Source organism: Phoca vitulina, unplaced genomic scaffold (assembly GCF_004348235.1).
Source record: "Phoca vitulina isolate PV1807 unplaced genomic scaffold, GSC_HSeal_1.0 scaffold29, whole genome shotgun sequence".
NCBI lineage: Eukaryota > Metazoa > Chordata > Mammalia > Carnivora > Phocidae > Phoca > Phoca vitulina.
In genome coordinates, this window is record NW_022589732.1 from 17,121,290 (window position 1) to 17,141,132 (window position 19,843).

Genomic DNA, 19,843 nt, shown 5'->3' on the forward strand with positions numbered 1-19,843 from the left:
AGAAAGAAAGAAAGAAAGAAAGAAAGAAAGAAAGAAAGAAAGAAAGAGAAAGAAAGAAAAAGAAAGAAAGGGAGGGAGGGAGGGTGGGAGGGAAAGAAGGAAGGAAGAAAGAGAGAAAGAAAAGAAAAAGAGAAAGAGAGAAAGAAAGAAAGAAAGAAAAAGCAAGCAAGCAAGCAAGCTAGCTCGAGTGGGTCTATTAACATCAGATCTGAAGTCTACTAGACTTCAGAAAAAGAGAATTACCAAGAATATTAGGGATAATATGTAATGATAAAAAGGGCTGATTCGCCAAAAAAAAAAAAGCAAGAATGCAAATGTATATGCATTTAACAAGTTTCAAAATACACAGCAAGACCTGACAAAATAGACAAATCACTATTATAGTTGGAGACTTCAGCACTCTTCTGACTATAATGTGTAGAACCAGCAGACATAAAATCTGCAAGGGTATAGAAGGACTGAGCAACACCATCCACCAAGTGGCACTAATTAATGCTTGATGTTCACAGAACACTCTACACAAAAATAGCAGAATACACATTCTTTTAAGCTCACATGGAACATTCACTAAGATAGATCATATAAAACATACTTTAACAATTTTAAAGGAATTGAAATCAGACAAAGTAGATTCTTTAGCCATAATGGAGTCAGACCACAAATCAATAATACCAAAATAAGAGGAATATATCTAAATACTGAAAATTAAGCAACATACATTTAAATAATCCATAGGTCAAAGAAGAAGTCTCAAGTGAATTTGAAAAATATTTCTAACTGAATGAAAATACATATATCAAAATTTGTGGAATGTAGCTAAAGCAGTGCTTAGAAGGAACTATATAGCATTAAATGTTTATATTTTTAAAAGAGTCCCAAATCAATAACCTTCATCTTAAGAAGCTAGAAGACTAAAATAAACCCAAAGCAAAAAGAAAAACAGAAAAATAAAGAAAATAAAACCATAAGCAGATTCTTTGAAAAGACCAGCAAAATTTACATGTGGTAAGATTGACAAATAGAAAAAAAGACACAAATTACAAAATCAGGAATGAGAGAGAAGATATTACTTTAGACCCCGTAGATGTTAAATGGAAAGCTATGAACAACTCTATGCACATAAACTGAGTAACTCAGATAAATTAGATTAATTCCTCAAAAACCTCAAATTGCCACAACTCACCCAAGATTAAATAAATAACCTGAATAGAGCTATAACTATTAAAGAAATTGAATTAGTCTTTAAAAACCTTTGGAAAAAGAAATTCAGGCCCAGATGTTTTCACTAGTTAATTCTACTAAACATTTAAAGAAAAAATTACACCAATTCCTATATCCTTCCAGAAAAAAGAAGAAAGGGAAAGGCTTCTCAACTCATTTTATGAAGTCAACCATTACCTTGATATTAAGACCAGAGAAAGACAGCATTAGAAAATCTACGGAACAGTATCTACTCACAACACATACACAAAACATCTTCATAAAAATATTAGCAAATACATCACACTATGACCAAATGGGGTTTATCTTGGAATGCACAGTAGCTGGTTCAATATTCTCAAATCAGTCAATGTAATTCACCATATTAACAGTCTGAAGAGGAAAAATAACATGATTATATCAATTGATGCAACAGCATTCAGCAAAATTCAACATACATTCATAATAAAGAAAAAAAAACCTCTCATCAAATTATGAATGGAAAAGAACTCGTACAATCTCAAAATAAGGGCATCTACAAAACACCTACAGCTAGCATTATACTTAATGGCAAAACACTGGATATTTTCCCCCTAGGACTGGGGAAAAATCTAAGCTGTCCACTCTCACTCATCCTACTCAACATCCTGCAAGAAGTGTTAGTGCAATATGGTTGCAGGATACAGGTCATTAGAGCAAAATAATGTGTATTTCTACATACCACCACTGAACAATTGCAAACTGATTTTTTTAAGATGCCATTTACAGTAGCAAAAAAAAAATTATAATAATTATGTGTAAATCTAACAAAAATGTACAGAATCTGTTTGCTGAAAACTACAAAACAATGATGAAAGAAGTTAAAGATTACCTAGTAATGGAAAGACAAGGTTCATGGATTGGAATCCATGTTCATGGATGCCAATGCTCCCCCAAATTGGTTTCTATGTTTAACACAATCCTATCAAAATATCAGTAGGATTTTTTGTAGATATAGACAGGTTGATCCTAAAATTTATATGAAAAGGCCAACACTAGAACAGCCAAAATGATTGTAAAAAGAATACATTTGGAGAAACCACATTAGCTAAGGCCAATTTTAAGCCACAGAGGACTATTCCCAGATGTGAAACCTAACAGAATTTGTCTGATTGGATTTTGAAGGTAATTGGGACTGGTAGAGCCTTTCTTCCTTCCATATTGTTCCCTTTGGGATGGCAACGCCTATAAATGTTATCCTATGGTCGTCCTATCATTATATTTTGGAGGCAGAATGTTTCTAGTTTCGCAGATCTGCAGATGAAAAGGAATTTTTCCCCAGAATGGATCATACCCAGAGTCTTATGATAAAATTTGGGACTTTTGAGTTGATGATATTTAGATGGGGTTCTGAACTTGAATCAGTGCTGCAGGGTTACAAATTTTAAAAATGTGGTGTGGGAGGTCCTGGGTGGCTCAGTCAGTTGAGCATCTGACTCTTGATTTCACTTCATCACTTCATGTCATAATCTCAGGGTCCTGGGATAGAGCCCCACTTGTGGGGAGTCTGTTTGTCTCCCTTTCGCTTTGCCCCTCCCCCCACTCATGCTTTCTCTCTCTCTCTAATAATTTTTTTTTAATTTAAAAAATTAAAAAATAAATAAATAAAAATGTGGGATGAATGTATTTTGCATGTGGGAGGGATATAGATTTTTGAGGCCAAAGAGCAGACTGTGGTAGACTGAATAATGGCCCCCAAAGGTGTACCTGGAACCTATGAATGTTACCTTGCATGGCAAAAAGGACTTTGCAGATGAGATTAAGTTTAACGATCTTGGGATGGGAAGTTATTTTATATTATCCAAGATGGCCCTAATTGTAATGTCAAGTGGTCTTATAAAAAGGAGACAGGTGGGAATTTGATTAAAGAAAAGGAAGTAGGAAATGGGACATTGGAAGTAAATGCTAGAGGGATGTGAGGAAGGAGTCACAAGCCAAGAAATGCAGGCAGCCTCCATAAACTAGAAAATGCAAGGAAACAAATGCTCCTCTAGAGCCTCCAGAAGGAACCAGCCCTGCCAACACCTTGACTTTAGTCCAGTGAAACTAATTTCAGACTTTTGGCCTCCAGAGAAGGAAGACAAAAACATTAGTGTTGTTTTAAGCAACTATTTTTTTTGGTAATTTGTTATAGCAACCATGGAAAATTAATACACATGGTTTCATTTCTCTTAGGTAGACAACTAGGAGTGGAATTTTTGGATTATGTGGAAACTCCATATTTAATACAGAGAAAACGCCTAAAAAAATTAAAAACTTTCATCCAGGAAAGACAGTGTTAACAAAATGCAAACTCAAGATATAGACTTGGAGAAAATATTTACAAATCTATCAAGATATCCAGAATATATAACAAACTCTTAAATTCAAGAGTAAAAAGCAAACAACCCAATTTTAAAAATGGGCCAAACACCGATATAACACTCAACACTGGCAAGGATGTGGAGCAAGTGAAACACTCATTCATTGCTGGTGGGAATGCAAAATGGTAGAGCCACTTTGGAAGACAGTTTGGTGGCTTCTTACAAAATTAAACATATTTTTTTTTTTAAAAGATTTTATTTATTTGACAGAGAGAGATACAGCAAGAGAGGGAACACAAGCAGGGGGAGTGGGAGAGGGAGAAGCAGGCTTCCCGCTGAGCAGGGAGCCCGATGTGGGGCTCGATCCCAGGACCCTGGGATCATGACCTGAGCTGAAGGCAGATGCCCAACAACTGAGTCACCCAGGCGCCCCTAAAATTAAACATATTTTTGCCATACAATCCACCAATCGCTCTCCTTGGTATTTACCCAAAAGAGTTGAAAATTTATGTCCATATAAAAACCTGTACATGGATATTTATAGCAGCTTTATTCATAACTGCCAAAACTTGGAAGCAACCAAGATGTCCTTAGATAGGTGAATGGATGAATAAATTATGGTACAACCAGACAATGGAATGTTATTCAGCCCTAACAAGAAATGAGCTATCAAGCCATGAAAAGCCATATAAGAATGTCAAAAGCATATTACTAAGTGAAAGAGGTTAACCAAAAAAGGCTATATACTATATGATTCCAACTATGTAACACTCTGGAAAAGGCAAAACCATGGAGACACGTAAAACATCTGTGTTAGTCAGTAATCAGTGGGGAGGAAGTTTCATCAGCTGTAACAAATGTACCATTCTGGTGGGAGATGTCAGTAATGGGGGATGCATGTGTGGGGCAGGGGATATATGGGAAATCTCTGTACTTCCACTCAATTTTCCTATAAACATAAAGCTGCTTAAAAAAATAAAGCCTATTTTTAAAAAATGGGCCAAACACTTCACCAAAAAAGACAGACAGATGAAAAATTAGCAGATGAAGAGATGTTCGACATCATTAGTCATTAGGGAAATACATATTAAAACCACAATGAGATATCCTACACACCCACTAGAATGGCTAAAATAAAAATACTGATAATACCAAGTGCAGACAAAGATGCAGAGCAACAGGAACTCTCACACAGGGCTGGTAGGAATGACAAATGGTACAACCATTCTGGAAAAACTCTTTGGCGATTTCTTTTAAAGGTAAACATGCTTACCCTCTAATCAACAATTCTACTTCTAGGTATTTCCTCTAGAGAAACTGAAACTTCACATCCACACAAACTTCTACACAAATGCTTAGATCAGCTCTATTCATCATCTCTCCAAACTGGAAGCAACCTAAATGCCATTAAATGAATGAATGAATAAACAGGGGTACCTGGGTGGCTCAGTCAGTTAAGCATCCAACTCTTGATCTCAGCTCAGGTCTTGATCTCAGGGTCGTGAGTTCAAGCCCCATCCTGGGCTCCACTCATGGAGCCCACTTTAAAAAATAAATTAAAAAAATAAAGGAATGAATGGATAAAATGTGGTACATCTGTAAAATGCCATGCTATTCAGAAAAAGGAATGAAATATTGATACAATAACCTGGATGAATCAAGGGAATTATACTGAATGGAAAATGCCAGTCTCAAATGGTTACATCCTGTATGATTCTATTCACAACACATTCTCTCAAAATGATATAACGATAGTGACAGAGAACAGATCAATGGTTGTCAGGAGCTAGGGGTATGGGGAGGATATGAATGCACAGTGAGAGCATGAGGGAATTTGGGGGATATTGAAACTGTTCTGTATGCTGATTCTGGTAGCTGTGGCATGACTCAAAATATGTGCTAAAATGTATAGAGCTGTGTACACACACATAGACATCGATTTTACTGTAAGTTAATTTAAAGAATAAAATTAACAAGATAGCTGGACAATTAAAATTACTTCTAAATCTTAGTGGGACCACGTACTTTAATAAGCATTTTCCTGTAATGGAAAATGGTCAGAAGAAAGGCTAGGTAAATGCAGGTGGATTTATGTACCAATCTCGAGGACATCAATTCAGAGCTCCATCCCTGTGCCCAAATGGTTTGAGTTACTTAAATACTTTTACTTTGATCAGAAGGAGCCTTTGAGGCTCCTTAGGATTAACTATACTTTTTCCCCTTAGAAATTTTCCTTTCTTCCTTTGATCAGTACTTTTAACCCTTCTGGACCTCACACCCTCTTTACTGATACCACCTCTGTGCTGGAAATCACCACACTGCATGCTGACCCACTCATTCCTCGCTCAACAAACCGGTCATCCTCTTCCTCCCCTGCTCAGCCACAGCACTTGGGCAATAAAGTCTCTCATATAACAAGGCATTAAGGTCTAGGGAGGACAGTACTACCTTGGTCTGAAAAAGGCCAACGCACCATGGAGGGAATGGGGCAGACCCCATTTCCTCCCTTCGCAAAATGTCTTCATTTTTATATCATGTAGTTTGGCATGGTTGGGGAAACTGAGGATACTACTTTTACAAATATTGCAAGGTGATTTCTCTCCTTAGAAGGTATTGATTTGAATACAAAACCAAGCGATGTCTCTATCAAGACATTTCTCTCAGGGAAGCAACGTGTAATAGCAGGGAAAGCACTGAGCTGAGAACCCAATGATCTAGTGGAGTTCTGGCCCTTGCTCTACCATATTCCATCCAGCTGCACAACTAGAAGTCAGTCATCCTCCTGCTTCCGCTTTTCCTATTTCTTCCTCCTCTACACGTGAGGAAGGGTCCGAAATGCCAGCTCCTTTGCATCAGGCACATTTGCCAAATGATATCCAATAAAATGCTTGTGTATCTGGTCAAATAAAAAGTAATTTAAGTAAAACTGCGTATCTTATAAACTGTAAAGTGCTATGCAAACTTAGGATACTATTATAATCTTAAAGTTCTTGACAAAATACTCACTGTATCAAATTAATGGTGGTTCTTTGCTTTGCATCCCCTAGATATGTAGAGCATAGGTTCCTCCTCCTTGTCCTGGGCATCAATTTATACTTGGTATCACTGGAGGGCAATGATTACCAAAAGATTTAACAAAGGAATCAGATTTATTCCTAATGGTTTAATAGCATTTTGAGACTTTTGCCTGAAAAATCACCAACAGTGTGTGGTGACAGAGAACAGATCAATGGTTGTCAGGAGCTAGGGGCATGGGGAGGATATGAATGCACAGTGAGAGCATGAGGGAATTACCAAGGCTGGTGATTAGAACATTGAAAGTGGGGGAGGCCAGGAGGACGCAGCCTGTGAATGCCCAGGTGTACTCAGAAATGCGTGCAATTAATTAAAGGCTGATAATCTCCAAAAGAGATCCTTTTTATGTTTGTGACTTGGTCAAAAGGGCCTTATTTCACATTATTGACAATATCCTGCCAGCTGATAAGGGCCAGGGTGAGTGGCATCTTCTGCCGGTGCTCATAGTAAGTCCTGGCCCCTGCAGCTCCTATATATGGGCATGGGGCTCTGTCTGTACGTTATGTAATTTTTTGGTGCTGCCTTCCCCTTTTGTTCAGTCCGTGCCAAAAGCCAAATAAAAGAATCCATATGTGATTACGGCTATAAAACCAAAAGGAAAATATTAGACAAAAATTTAACATTTTGGGGTTTCTAAGTTTGTTTTACCTTTAATGCTAGGCAGACAGTTTACACAAATCATTTTGCTGCAAAGTAAAGAGTAATGAGTTAAATGTGTTCCCTGTCACCATCAATCATGTACGTTTGCCTTTGATTGACCTAACATATAAGACACATGAAATGACTTTCTAATCATGTTACGGGGAGGGAGGGATGGAAAAGGGGAGAAAATGCGGAGGAGGGAGCATAAGCCTTTTTATTTTATTCAGAAATTCCATTGACATTTTCTGGCAATCTTCTAACATGCTGTATGGGCTTCTCTTTGCTAATAATGTTTGCCTTGAGAATTTGTAAAGGTCTAAGAACTCTTTAATTCAATGTTCTAGAAATTACCAGGGCCAGAGGGGAACGAAATCCCTGTTAATAGTTCATGGATTAATTCTCTCTTCATTTGAAATCATTTTCGGGGAAGTTGCTCTTTCAGGTGGGCGTTCGTCATCTGGAGCAGGGTGAATGGCACTGGGGAAGGCAGGCAGAGCCGCTGATCTGATGAGAGTTACGGAGGAAAAAAGAAGAGGCACAGTGATGTTGACCCAAATGGGATACTGAGGCTTAGCAAATTCATTTCGGTGTAGGGGTGTTTATTTTGATTTGTGAATTTAAACAACACACTGACTGGATTTTCTGGCAGTCGAAATGGTTTATAACCAAATGTAACCAGCCTCCATGCATCCTCGCCAAGCTCTGTATTTCAAGTTTCCATGTGGAGGCCAAACTCTGTAATTTGGCAAGGGAACTACCTACAGTAGCAATGGAAGAAGTTTTCAGCATCAAAATCACCCCAAATTGTAATTGCGGTCCTGGCCCCACCCAGCTGTCTATGTAATCAAGGCTGGCCAGGCGAGATTGAGACCAATTTATTCATTTATTTATTCAACAGGCATTTATTGAGGACCTACTGTGCATCGGGTGCTGCTCCAGGCACTGGTGATTCAGCAAGGAGCCCTAGGCTTCAGTGTTGACACTGTCTCAGAGAAAGGAGGCAATAAACGAGGCCATGAAGCCACGTAGTAAAACAAAGCCAGGAACATAGATGAGGACATAGATACACGGGTTGTGGAGCAGGAGAGTGATGTAAATCTTGAAAATGTTATTCTGCTGTGTTTATGTATGGAAACTTTCTTCACCCCATGAAGTCAAGGAGAACGTCTAAATCCTTATTGGAGAATGTGGTGAAGTGAGACATCTCCTCCCTGTGGGGACCCTGGAAAGCCCCAGAGAAATGTATGAGCTTAGTTGCTGCTTCTTAATTCTCCTGCATTTGCCAGGAAAACTGTTGAACGGCAAAGCATCTCTTTATTAGAGATATGCCACATTAGACTGGAGAACTCAACATTGTGAAGATGTCAATTCTCCCCAAGAGAGCCCAGAAACAGACCCACTCATACACTGATATTTAAATAAATGGGCTCCTGAGGTACTGATAACGTATGGCTTCTTAATCTGGGTCCTGGTTAAAAGGGAGTTCTGAGTTTCTGAAGATTTAATAACCTGCCCATTTATTAGATGCACACTTTTATGTTTGTATATTACACTTCAATTAAAAATTTGTTTTTAAGCCCTTTTAAAAATGCAATTCTAATGTTTTAGAGAAGGGCCTCACCGAGAAATTAACAGTAAGCAAAGACATGGAGGATCTGATAGCGGGAAACCATGAAGCTACTAGGGAAGAGTGTTTCAGCTGGAGGAATAGCAAGTGTGTAACCCTGAAGATTAGCCAAAGTGGGTGTGGCTGACGGCAAGGAGCAGAAGAGCACTTATGAGATGAGGCTAGTGAGGATTGCTTAGGACCTATAGACCTTTGTAAGAACTTTAATCTGGTGAGATAGGACGCCATGGAGAGATTGATGCAGAGGGGTGACAAGATCTGGTTCATGCTTGCGAAGGATTGTTCTAGATGCTTTACTGAGGATAGACTGGAGTGGGAGAGAGATAAAAGCAGAGCAGGGAGGCCAGTGAGGACACTGGTGTAATGCTCGAGGAGACAGACGATGGTGGTTTGGATCTGACAGGAAGAGCAGAAGTGGTAAGTAGCGCTCAGATCCTGGCCATATTTGGAAAGTCAAACCGAGAGGATTTCCTGCTAGACTGAACATGGTGCATGAGAAAAAGAAAGAAGCTAGGGAAGATCTGAGCAATGGGAAGAACGGCATCGCCAGTAGTGCAATGGGAGAGACCAGGTTTCTGGACAAAGGACAGGAATTCAATTCTGGATATGTCAGGTCTCAGATGAATGAGACACTCAAATAGAGATGTTGAGTGGCAGTTAGATAGATGATATTGGGTCCGGGGAGAGGTTCTGGATGGAGATAAAAGTTTGGGAATCCTCTCTATATATCTAGGACTTATGAGAATAAACAAGATTATGGCAAGTGAGTATATTTGTATTGTATCTGCAGAAATCCACTCTCATGACACCATTCTGATCAGGATGACATCACCTGTGGGTATGGAATAAGCAACAGTTTGCCTCTCACTATCTAACTTACGCTATGTGGATTTACTTTGCCAGAGAAACCCTCTGCTCAGGCACCATTAGCATCCCCTCCTAGAAACAGAAAGCCCCCTTGACCCCAGCCTTATCAGTTGCAGCCTTGGCCCCCTTTCAGAGATCCTGCCGCCCACCTCTCTCCCACTCCACACAGGGTTGAGCCCTGTTTCTAGTATGTCTCCCTCACCTGGATGAACACCTCAGGTCTGCAGAGCTTACACCCATCAGGCAATAAGAACTGTTTATTTTCTCTCAGAAGCACCTACTGAAGCCAATTAGCTTTACCCCCTGAACACAGCAGCAAATAATGTCATTTTCTTCTGGAAAGCCTGGTCATTTCCCTACCCTGACTCATCCCAGCATAGGTTCACATGTCTTGATGCCGTGACTTCTGCCCTTATAGAGCTGGCCAGAGAGAAAGGCCAACAAGACCCAGAGAATGGGTCTTGCAAAAGTGTGCCCACACATTCCAGTCATGACAGAAGCTTCCTAAAGCTTATGAGTGCCTCCTAGCCATGAGGATGACAGTGTGATTAGCACCCTGTCTGGAATACAGTAGGTGCCCAGGGAATCTCTATCAAAGAAACCATGTCTAACTACAGAAAGCTAAGATTCTGGCACTAGCTAAGGTTCCCCCTTACCATTTGCCATATTTCCTCTTTTTAAAAATAATTTATTTATTTATTTGAGAGAGAGAGAGAGCCAGAAAGAGAACGAGCAGGGGCAGAGGGGCAGAGGAAGAGGGAGAAGGAGACTCCATAAGCAAGAATCCCAATGTGGGGCTCAATACTAGGACCCTAGGATCAATGACCCGAGCCAAAGGCAGACATTTAACCAACAGAGCCACCCAGGTGACTCTACCATATTTCCTCCTGGTGTACTCAAAGGCCTGGAACGAGTTTGCTTGGTTTGACACATGAGTTTGTCAATTCCAGGCATTTTGTCCTCATGCAGGTTGCTGTACTGCTCATAACACACAGTATCTGCCACTCTAAAGTGGGTATAATAATAGTGCCAGTGGTGGGTACAGTCCCTGTGAGAATTAAATGACTGATGTCTATAAAGCACTTAGCATAGGACTTGGCACAGAGTTAGAACCCAGGATAGTTCAGCTGTTATTAGGGTCCTGATTTATATTTCTAGCTCCTAAACCATACTGTTTATATACATGCATATAAAAAACACACAGATGCACATAAACATAACCCAAAAGAAAGGTATTAAAATGATTCCCTTGCCTATAAGTAGTGCTAGGACTATGTATTGTTGAAAGTTCATCTTAATGCGGTAATATCAATAATGGTCTTCATGTCCAGCAAAGTCCACCTCAGCCAAGATACACTCTGAATAACACGGACCTGATTTTCCTATGGCTTCCTCATTCAGAAATAGAAAAGGTAACAGAGAAGACCATGTTGTGATCGATATCAAGTAACATTTCACCCACAAGAAATAATTGCCGAGTACTTGCCATGTTCTAGGATGTGTGTGTGCACACGTATAAACGGTAGCTTAGCAGAGTTAAAATAGTCGGCAATCCTGAGAATAATTTAAATCTGCTAAATTTTGAAGACTCAGTACAGACTGAAAAGAAATGTTAAGAGTTAATCACTCTCTAAATTATACACAACACCCACACACACAATTTATCATGTCCAAGGACAGCTAATCCTAGTAAGAATAATAGCACAATTCACAAAGACGGCAGGTCAAGCCCCAACTTGAAACCACATATGCTGCAGAGAAATATAAGTATTACATGCTAAAACTCTAAAACCAAGAGGAAAAAAAAACATCAATGGATCTTAAAATACATCCAAGGGAGGAAGCCAAGTGAAGGATAAGTGTGGCCACTTATTCAGGGACTCAGGGGCGAGGCAATGGCAGATAGGCTAAATAAATAAGTTCATGGTCTTGGTCTTTACAGAAGACCTCAGGAAGATTCTCACTTGAACCTGACAAGCGGGTGGTAGGAGATCAGATAGCGGTAAATACACAGGATGTTCCAGACCTGGGTGGCAGTGTAGATGTAGACAAGTCACAGGAACCAGGACAATCACCTTCTCTCCTTAGAGGAACTCAGGGCAAAAACTGGGTCCTGCTGGAGAAAATGCTTAGCCTGCCATTAACAATAAGCTGAGGGATCCGAGGACCCCTGAGTGGCCAACTTGTGCCTCTTTCATGAAGTTATTGGCTTCCGGGTTAGCATGGATTTGTTAAATCCCAGCACACCAGAAATTGCAGAGGGCATGCCATGAAGGTTAAGCGGAACAAATTAAAGACGAATAGCCAGGAAAAAGTCTTTAACAGTAGTTAGCACACTTGAATTCGTTACCCCCAAAGATGTGGGCTAAAAATATAGATGCTCCAAAAGTTTAGAAAAATTCAGAGGTGACACAGCCAACATGGGAGCTAGGCTTTCAGGGGAGCAATGAGGCCTGAGGGTAAGGGACTTTGAAAGTAATATTGCCCAGGGGATACACAAGTGCTCCCCATATTTTCCTGGTACCATTGGGCTGGGTATCTTGGAACCCCTGCATAGCAGGAGCCCCTCTCTCTTGCTGAGTTTTGTTATCCTCACTTTCAGCCTTGGCTTTTGGTCTCACGGACCCTAAAGGCCCAGTGGGCAGCCACTGTGCTTCTGCCTGTGATATATATATACAGAGTACAATGTATTCTGCAGAACCAAGAAACAGACGCTGTACCTGCCCAGGGCAAAGGGAGAGGCTGAGCTCACACTCCACCTCTGGCTTCCAGAAACGCTAAGTGTTCTCAAGGGATGAAATCTGCCAAAGCCTCATCCCACCTCCCTCCATCCTCAAGGCCCACCTGTCCCTGTGGAAGTGCTAATGAGTTCTCTGCCAGAGGACATGGGGGACACTGGGGAAGGAAGCAATTTCTGTCAACAATCATCCATTTCTAGATTCCCTTTTCCGTCTGCCCCCCAACCAATAAAAATAAGTGAAGGCTCTGTGACCTCTGGAATGGGCGATAATATATAAAACATGCTGAGGAGAGCATCATCAGGGTGTTTATTATGACCTCCAGGAGACAAGGATCGGGGATCTGGAGGGTCAGTGCACCAGGATGACGCCGCCGAATGAGAAACACATGCTTCAAGCTGTCCTTATTTTAAATGAAAACAATAGATGCAGGGAAATCTTGCTATTTCCAGGCCACGTGCCTTAGCAAATTCCAACACAAAGACCACCTGAATGTCAAGAGGCCATGTGCAGAGAGCTACCTCTGAACACGGAGGAGCCAGCCCCGGGCAGAAATAACACGGTAACATAACCCTAGGAGGAAAATGTGTTTTCAGTTACACCAGGGCCCCGCCAGGCCTCTTCCACAGGCTCTTCCTAAATAGGAACTTGGCAGTGGGATTCGTTGGGCTGGAGGGGACGTCCTTGGCTCCAGAGGTGAGGCCCTCTGGGGTCTTGAGCAAAGTTGGACAGAAGTTCTTTCTCCCTGCTGGTAATAACACTGAGGAATCAGCGTCACAGCCATTTTATTAATTTTCCTGACAGGCAGCTCTCGTTCCATGCAGGCACCACAAAATCAAAACATACGCATGTCAAGTGCCCCATGTGCGGTAGGGCCCTGCCAAGACCGTGTTACATCAACACAAGGAAGCAGAGCCCAGGTCTCAGACCCTGTGCCTGGGCCTGTGGATAACTCCCTGCTGGAGGAAACCCCCAGAGCTTGGTTGAATGAGCCAGAAGAGCTCTCTTGGTGACAGTCCTTTATCCTGGGGTCTGGGTTCCTTGTGTTGAACACAAGAGCCGTCGGAGACACAGGCTACATCTGGCTTTGGGGCATGCCTCTCAGTCCTGCCACACAGACCCCCCTGACAACTCCATTTTGCCTGCATTCAGTTTCATCCAGGCAGGGGAACAGCAGCCTGGATTAAAGAAACCATTAAAAAAAAACCCCAAAAAGCCACGCAATGTCCTTATTTGTGAGCTGGGTCTGAGCCTGGAGTTCTGTGGAGTTGAGGTCTTTGGGTACATAGTGAGCTGAAGGAATTTTTCGATCAAGGCATCCTTTGCTAAAGTGATGGAAGGGACTCCAAAACAATTTGTCCTTTTACATAAAGGATTATTATCTATGAATTGCCTAAGTACTGTAAATTAGGTGGGTAGAGAGGGTTAAGGGCCGAGAGAAAAGCCCTGCTCTAATCACACGGCTGGGGATGCCCAGGGTGAGCACGCGCATGGAGTCGGTCCATCACCTGCAGCCGCACTCTTCCCACCCATCCTTCCCACTGACTCCAGGGCCATCGCCTCGACTCCCCCGGACAACTGACCACCAGTGCCACATACAGCGGTAATGGCAGCCAAGGGCTAGAGGTCTCACACCTTGGATTGCAGCACTTCTAGCCCCCTTCGTGGGACCTCCTGGTAACTCCAAATTTCCCACCTCCATCCCTACTCATGCAGGAAGGGGAAATGGAAGTCCAAATCCTGAGCTAATGACCACCAGTGCCAAGTCAGAAAGGCCCAAACTGGGCAGGTTTTACTGTCCTGGTCTGCCTCCTTGATGGTCGAGGCTAAGAACAATCCAAGGATGAGGACTGGTGTTATCATTATCCAATGTGCTCCAAAAGCCCTCTTAGGAGGGTGCCTGGGCCCTCAACCCAATGTCCCAGAAACGGGCCTGGCCTGGGCTGGCCACTGTCCCGGCCTGGCCTGTGAGGACAGAGTTGGGTCTTTCATTGCCTGGGTTGGTCCAGCAGGCAGGGGACACTCTGGAGACACTGGGGTGGCTGCCCAGTCAGCTCTGTGGGTTGAGCCGGCTGATGAGGAGGCAAGCAGAGCCAGACCGCCTGTCTCGCGGCGTATGGGGTGCCGCTGCTGAGGGTTCGGTCCCTCGTTTCACTCTCCATTCAAATAACCATGGCATGTCAGCCCTGCTGGCCTCCTTGATTGTGCAGAAATAAATAAATGAATTATGTTGTTGGGGTTTGGGCTTCAGCACAAACACATGGTCTGCATTTATCCACACAGTGAGAGGTCCACCAGCCACTTGATGTAAAAAAGCAAAATGATAATTCTTTTCTTTAGGCGCTCTGGTGCCATATGGAATGTATATAAATCATATTTTTGTTTTAACAGCGGAGGCTTTGTTGATAGATAAACATGTGGTTTATCTAAAAAAAAAAGAGGATTGTGCTTTGAACAATCATTTAATGGCCGTGGATGTGCCAAATAAAAATAAAAACATAATTTTGAAAGAAGTTGGCCTCGTGCCCAAATCTGTAACAAGGAATTTCTCCTTAACCAAAGCGGTTAAAGCCCGTCGATCTGTTTTGAGTTTAAGCTATGCTCTCTACTCAACCCCACGACAAACTGAATCCGGGGCTAATGGGCTCTAATAGGACAAGACGTTACCTTTATGAATGACCTCATGGAGAAGAGGTTGGCGAGCATGGTGGAGAGGCCTTGAGCCAGGCAGCTCTGGGCTATGAACCCCAGCTTCAGCTCTGCAAGGCAGATTGCATCATCCCCCTCTTTCCAATTCCAGCTCGGGATGTTTAGCAGATGGGCCTGTGGAAGCAAAAGCAAGGTATGAGACCTTAGGTTGCTAAATGTTCAATTATTGCAAATCTCCTCTGGGAAATGCAGCATTGCCCAACTGCTCAGAGGCATTCAGACTCATCCTTTCTTTCTCTCGCCTGAGCCTGCTGTTTGCTGTTTCATTTGACTCTCCTATTCAGCAGACTTCAGTCTTCAGTGGCCTCTCCAGAACATTGCTTCTGCGCCTCCCAAACCCAGGTCTTCCCCTCGGGTTTGTCACGTAGCCAAACAGAGTCCACAGGGAATTTCCTCTTGTGACAGACATATCAGCCCATGCTACTAGGATGTCTGGCTAGGTTGTTCATAAATTGGCTCCTCAAACAGACTCAAGACTGTCAGATGCCTGTGTGTTTTAGAATCCTTTTTTATTTGCATCCCCGAAACTCCAGGTCAGTGGCCCCGAAGTCTGAGTGGGCCTCAGAATCACCTCGTGGGTTGATAGACATATTGCCGGCCCCTCCTTCAGAGTTTCTGATCTGGTAGGGTGCAGGGCGAGGCTGGAGAATTCGCATTTCTAATAAGTTCGAGGTGCTGCTGAGCTGCTGATCCAGGGACCACACTTTGAGAAGCACTGACCTAAATCATCAGGCAAATCACAGTGTAGACATATTACAACATCTTGCAGATGGACTGATCCTATTCAACAGTTAGGTCACACCCCAAGATAAGGACCCAGACATGCTCATCCGATTAGTTTTAAGTGGCATGAAGCAGTCAGAGATCATATGTTGGATGAAGGAATCAAGATTCAAAAACTTCTCCAGGGTTGAAAAAATGGGCCGAAAACCAACCAGGAAAGATTTTAAAGGCCTTAATGTCAAGCACAGCATTTAGGTTCAAAAAAAAAAAAAACAAAACAATTGTATAAATTCAAAATGAGAAGACCTAACTTGGCAGTAGAGCTGAGGGGAAAGAAGAAAAAAAAACTTAAGTGTGTGGGTAACTCAAATCCCAAAAAGAGGCCAACCGTGTGACAGATTACAGAGAAAGCCAATGCTTGCTTGTTAGAAATGGTCTCCAGATCAAGGGAAATGAATGTTTCATTCTGTTGTGAACTGGTCAGGCTAGTTCCAGAGTACTTGATCCAGTTGTAACAGTCAGATTTAAAGAGGGAAACTGATAAATTGAATAACTTCCAGAGAAAAATGACAAGCACAAGGAGAGATGGGGGTTCTGGAAAACATCTTTAGAGAAACAGTTAAGAGAGCCAGCAGTGTTTGGCCTGCAGAAGGGCCACAGCCTCACAGAGACGGGATGGTGACAACCTCCGAATACCTCAGGTGCTGAAGAGGGATTGTCTTGCTTTGTTCCAGGGGCCAGAATTAGGACTGACTGGTACACGTTACAAGAAAGCAGTTTTTTGGCTTGTTTTATAAAGGAACTTTCTAAGGATGTAATTTGTCTAATAAATGGAGAAAGCTACCTCCCAAAATGCAAGGTCTTTGTCCCAAAAACTCAGTGTTTTCCCAGGTCATAACAGAAAGACCGCTTGCTTTGCATTTGTGCTTGAATCGGAGAGCTGTGCTAGGCCCCCTCGGATGCCAAGACTTTATGGCCCTGAAATGACTGTTTCTCTCCAGATACCAGCAAGCACCAGGAGCACCCAGAAGGCTTCCCTTCACTGTCAGTACAACACACTACAGTTGTACCTACTAGAAGAGATGGAAGACGCTATTATGGAAACAAAGAACAAGTCCAGGGGGTCCTTCCTCCGCTTGCAGAAATACCACTCTTGTGAAATCCCTTCCTCAAAGTCCTGTGACAGTCTCACAGGTCCTAAGCCAGCAGTGACTCCTGGGAGAGAAGACTGTGTCCTCCCTAATTAGAGCATGGTTAAAAAGTTTGGTGTGTGGGCCATCATGGATGGGAATTTCTGTCAAGCTGAGTATCAGAGACCTTCTCACATCATAGGCTTGATTCCAGCGGATGGCCTTGCCCTTTACCCTGTTTCTCTCCCTACTCTTCACCGGCTCGCAAAGGCCACCTTCCTCCTTTACTGGCACCGCAGAGAATACACCAGTCTCAGTGGAGAGATACTCATTTGCCTTTATATTATCTGCGAAGAATAAGGAGAAATGAGATCTAAGTAATGAACAAGTAGATCACTGAGTGTGAAAGGAGGTTTGAAGGTCACATAACCTTCATGGTACTTTCAAGCAAGCGAGCAAACAAACAAAGCCTTTTCCAGAGAATCTCTCATATCCCCAGGTGCCAGGTTTTTGAAGGTATGAAGTCCAGGCTTTTGAGCCTTGGGTCCCCCATGTTCCCATCTGGTTTGAGTTCCTTAGACATATTTTACATGTTATTACGTGGGAAAGTCAAGTTTGTTTCATTTCTCAGGCTTCCATATGGCCTCCTTTTATGGGCCATCATATCTTCACCAACTGTGGGGCAGGGAGCAGGGAGGGATGTACCAAAGGCTAGAGGAACATCTGTGTGCATGAAATGAAGAGAGGAAATTTCATCAGGAACTCAAATCCTCTGTTTCTGGCAACTCTGTCCTTCATTTGAGGGACATTTGGGTCCAGTGGAAAATGCCAGCCTCGCTGCACAGGAGTCTAGAGGCAAACCATGGATCTGGAGAATGAGGCCTGATAAAGCTGGTGTAGCAGGACCAGGATCTCCCTTTGATCAGCCACTGGACCACTCCTCATCTCAAGAAGAAGGAATGTGAAAATACGCTCTCCTGGGAAACCAGGAGAGGTCAATTCCAGTCCCAGTTCCAGCCCTCCCTATACATATAACTTTGAAGAAGCCACCATAAGGAACAAAGTTCATTTCAGAGAAAACACTTTAACACTACTGCCCAAGTGTGTGAGGATTTTTAGTGAGAAAGCTCAATGAACTTGCATTACCATTGGGCCACTGGGATTTGGCTTCCAGGTCCCAAACAAAGACCTCTTTTTCTAGAATCTGTTTGGAAAATAAAAAATCCATGAATAGTTAAGTCATCAGAAGTGACACTTTTCTAAGATACAAACTGTTCTTTCCTTGAAAAGCTTCAAGACATTTACACTCAAATCAAAAATGAGTGCCCTGTACCATTTTCTTTCAGTGTTCAGAGATGGCTGGGCTGAGTGTTTCTCTCCATAAAATCAGATCCACTTTAGAGAACCCCAGTCCTTCTAGAAGGCCTACTGTGAGGAACCACAGTTTGGCTCAGTGGGGTGTGGCTCTATTTAAAGAGAAAGTGACAGTTGGCCATTCTGTCCTTAGCTCACTGCCTGCCAAGTAACCACGAGTTGTACCCACCAGAGCTGCTCTGTCTGAGAGCGCGTAGACTCCCAGTCTGAAGTCACACTGGGATGTTAGCATGCACAGATGGTCAAATGAGGATTAAATGTGATAATGGATGTCAAGCTCTTTTAAAACCATAAAATATGCCACAAATGTCTGAGATTACTATGATGACAAACTCAGGACCGGTTTTACATGGAGAGAAAGTAGGCAGCTTGCCTACATTCCTCTAGGCCCTGGAATACCAGCATCATTAGAGCACAGGGAATTGAAATTCTTTATATTTTAAGTCTCGTATCCAATTATGGAATTAACTGTCACTTGAAGTATGTTGACTATAACATAAGTTTACACACACATACCAGGTTCTTTCAAGAAAGCAAGTTTTAATGGGTGGAGATCTCTGGACATTTAGTCATGGGTGAAGAGAAAGTACAGAGAGAGGAAGAAAAATAATATTGTAAGGCAATGGGAAGAAAAACAGATTAAAGAGAAGGTGGGACCATCTCACGAAATAGCATAATTATAAAGCAGGGTGACAAGTGTCTATTTGCAATTCCATGAGGAATGAGATGACAATGACCAGTGGACCTTTTGCTCCCTCTAGAAGAGAGAAATAAAATGATCGAGAAAAATGTGCCAAAGTCACTCCATCCCTCGTACCCTTACTCATCTGACAGGGGCAAAGTCTCACATGTGGTTTTGCCTGACTCTGAAATCCCAAAATATTGGGGTGGTTCTAAGCAAAAATGTGTTTTCAGCAAATCGTCATGGGTCGGTTGAGGCCTTCATCATTGTTCCTGAATAATTACCATGAAAAGGTTTGTAAAAGACATTCAGCTTGTTATGGTCGTGTGAGTACTGACCAGGTTCCATCCAGATCCTAGGTCCATTGAGCTACTTGGAGTTTGACAGAAATCACAGCTGAAACCCTCCTGAATTTCTTGAAGATGTGGCATCAGTACTCATTGGAAGGAGGAAAAAAAGGAACCGACAGCCCTTTCTAAACATACAACATTAATTTCCCTACTCGATCTAAATTCAGCCAAAAACCTAAACAGCTTAAAGCACTCTCACACTAAATGAAATTTCAAATCATAAATGAAAGAAGAGTTTATTGCCTGAGGAGCTGTCACTAGCCACAGCCTTGCTAATAAAATTCACCTCCACCTACGGGGACTGCTGTCAAGAAACTTCTCCAGACCGATGCTTGTGAGTCCCCCAATAGCCTCACTTTATCTCTTCCATGTCCTTGGGTTTTC

The 19,843-nt window shown here is 42.3% G+C and overlaps 1 protein-coding gene across 26 annotated transcripts in view; it reads right to left on the reverse strand.

The window, feature by feature from the left end:
• The window catches only part of KCNMA1 (potassium calcium-activated channel subfamily M alpha 1), a 715,944-nt gene that overhangs the window by 171,458 nt on the left and 524,643 nt on the right, over positions 1 to 19,843 (reverse strand). For all 26 annotated transcript variants that reach the window (XM_032423695.1, XM_032423687.1, XM_032423686.1 and 23 more), the window contains one exon: positions 15,159 to 15,314. In XM_032423695.1, coding sequence (XP_032279586.1) covers positions 15,159 to 15,314 — 156 coding nt within the window. The remainder of the gene's footprint in view (positions 1 to 15,158; positions 15,315 to 19,843) is intronic.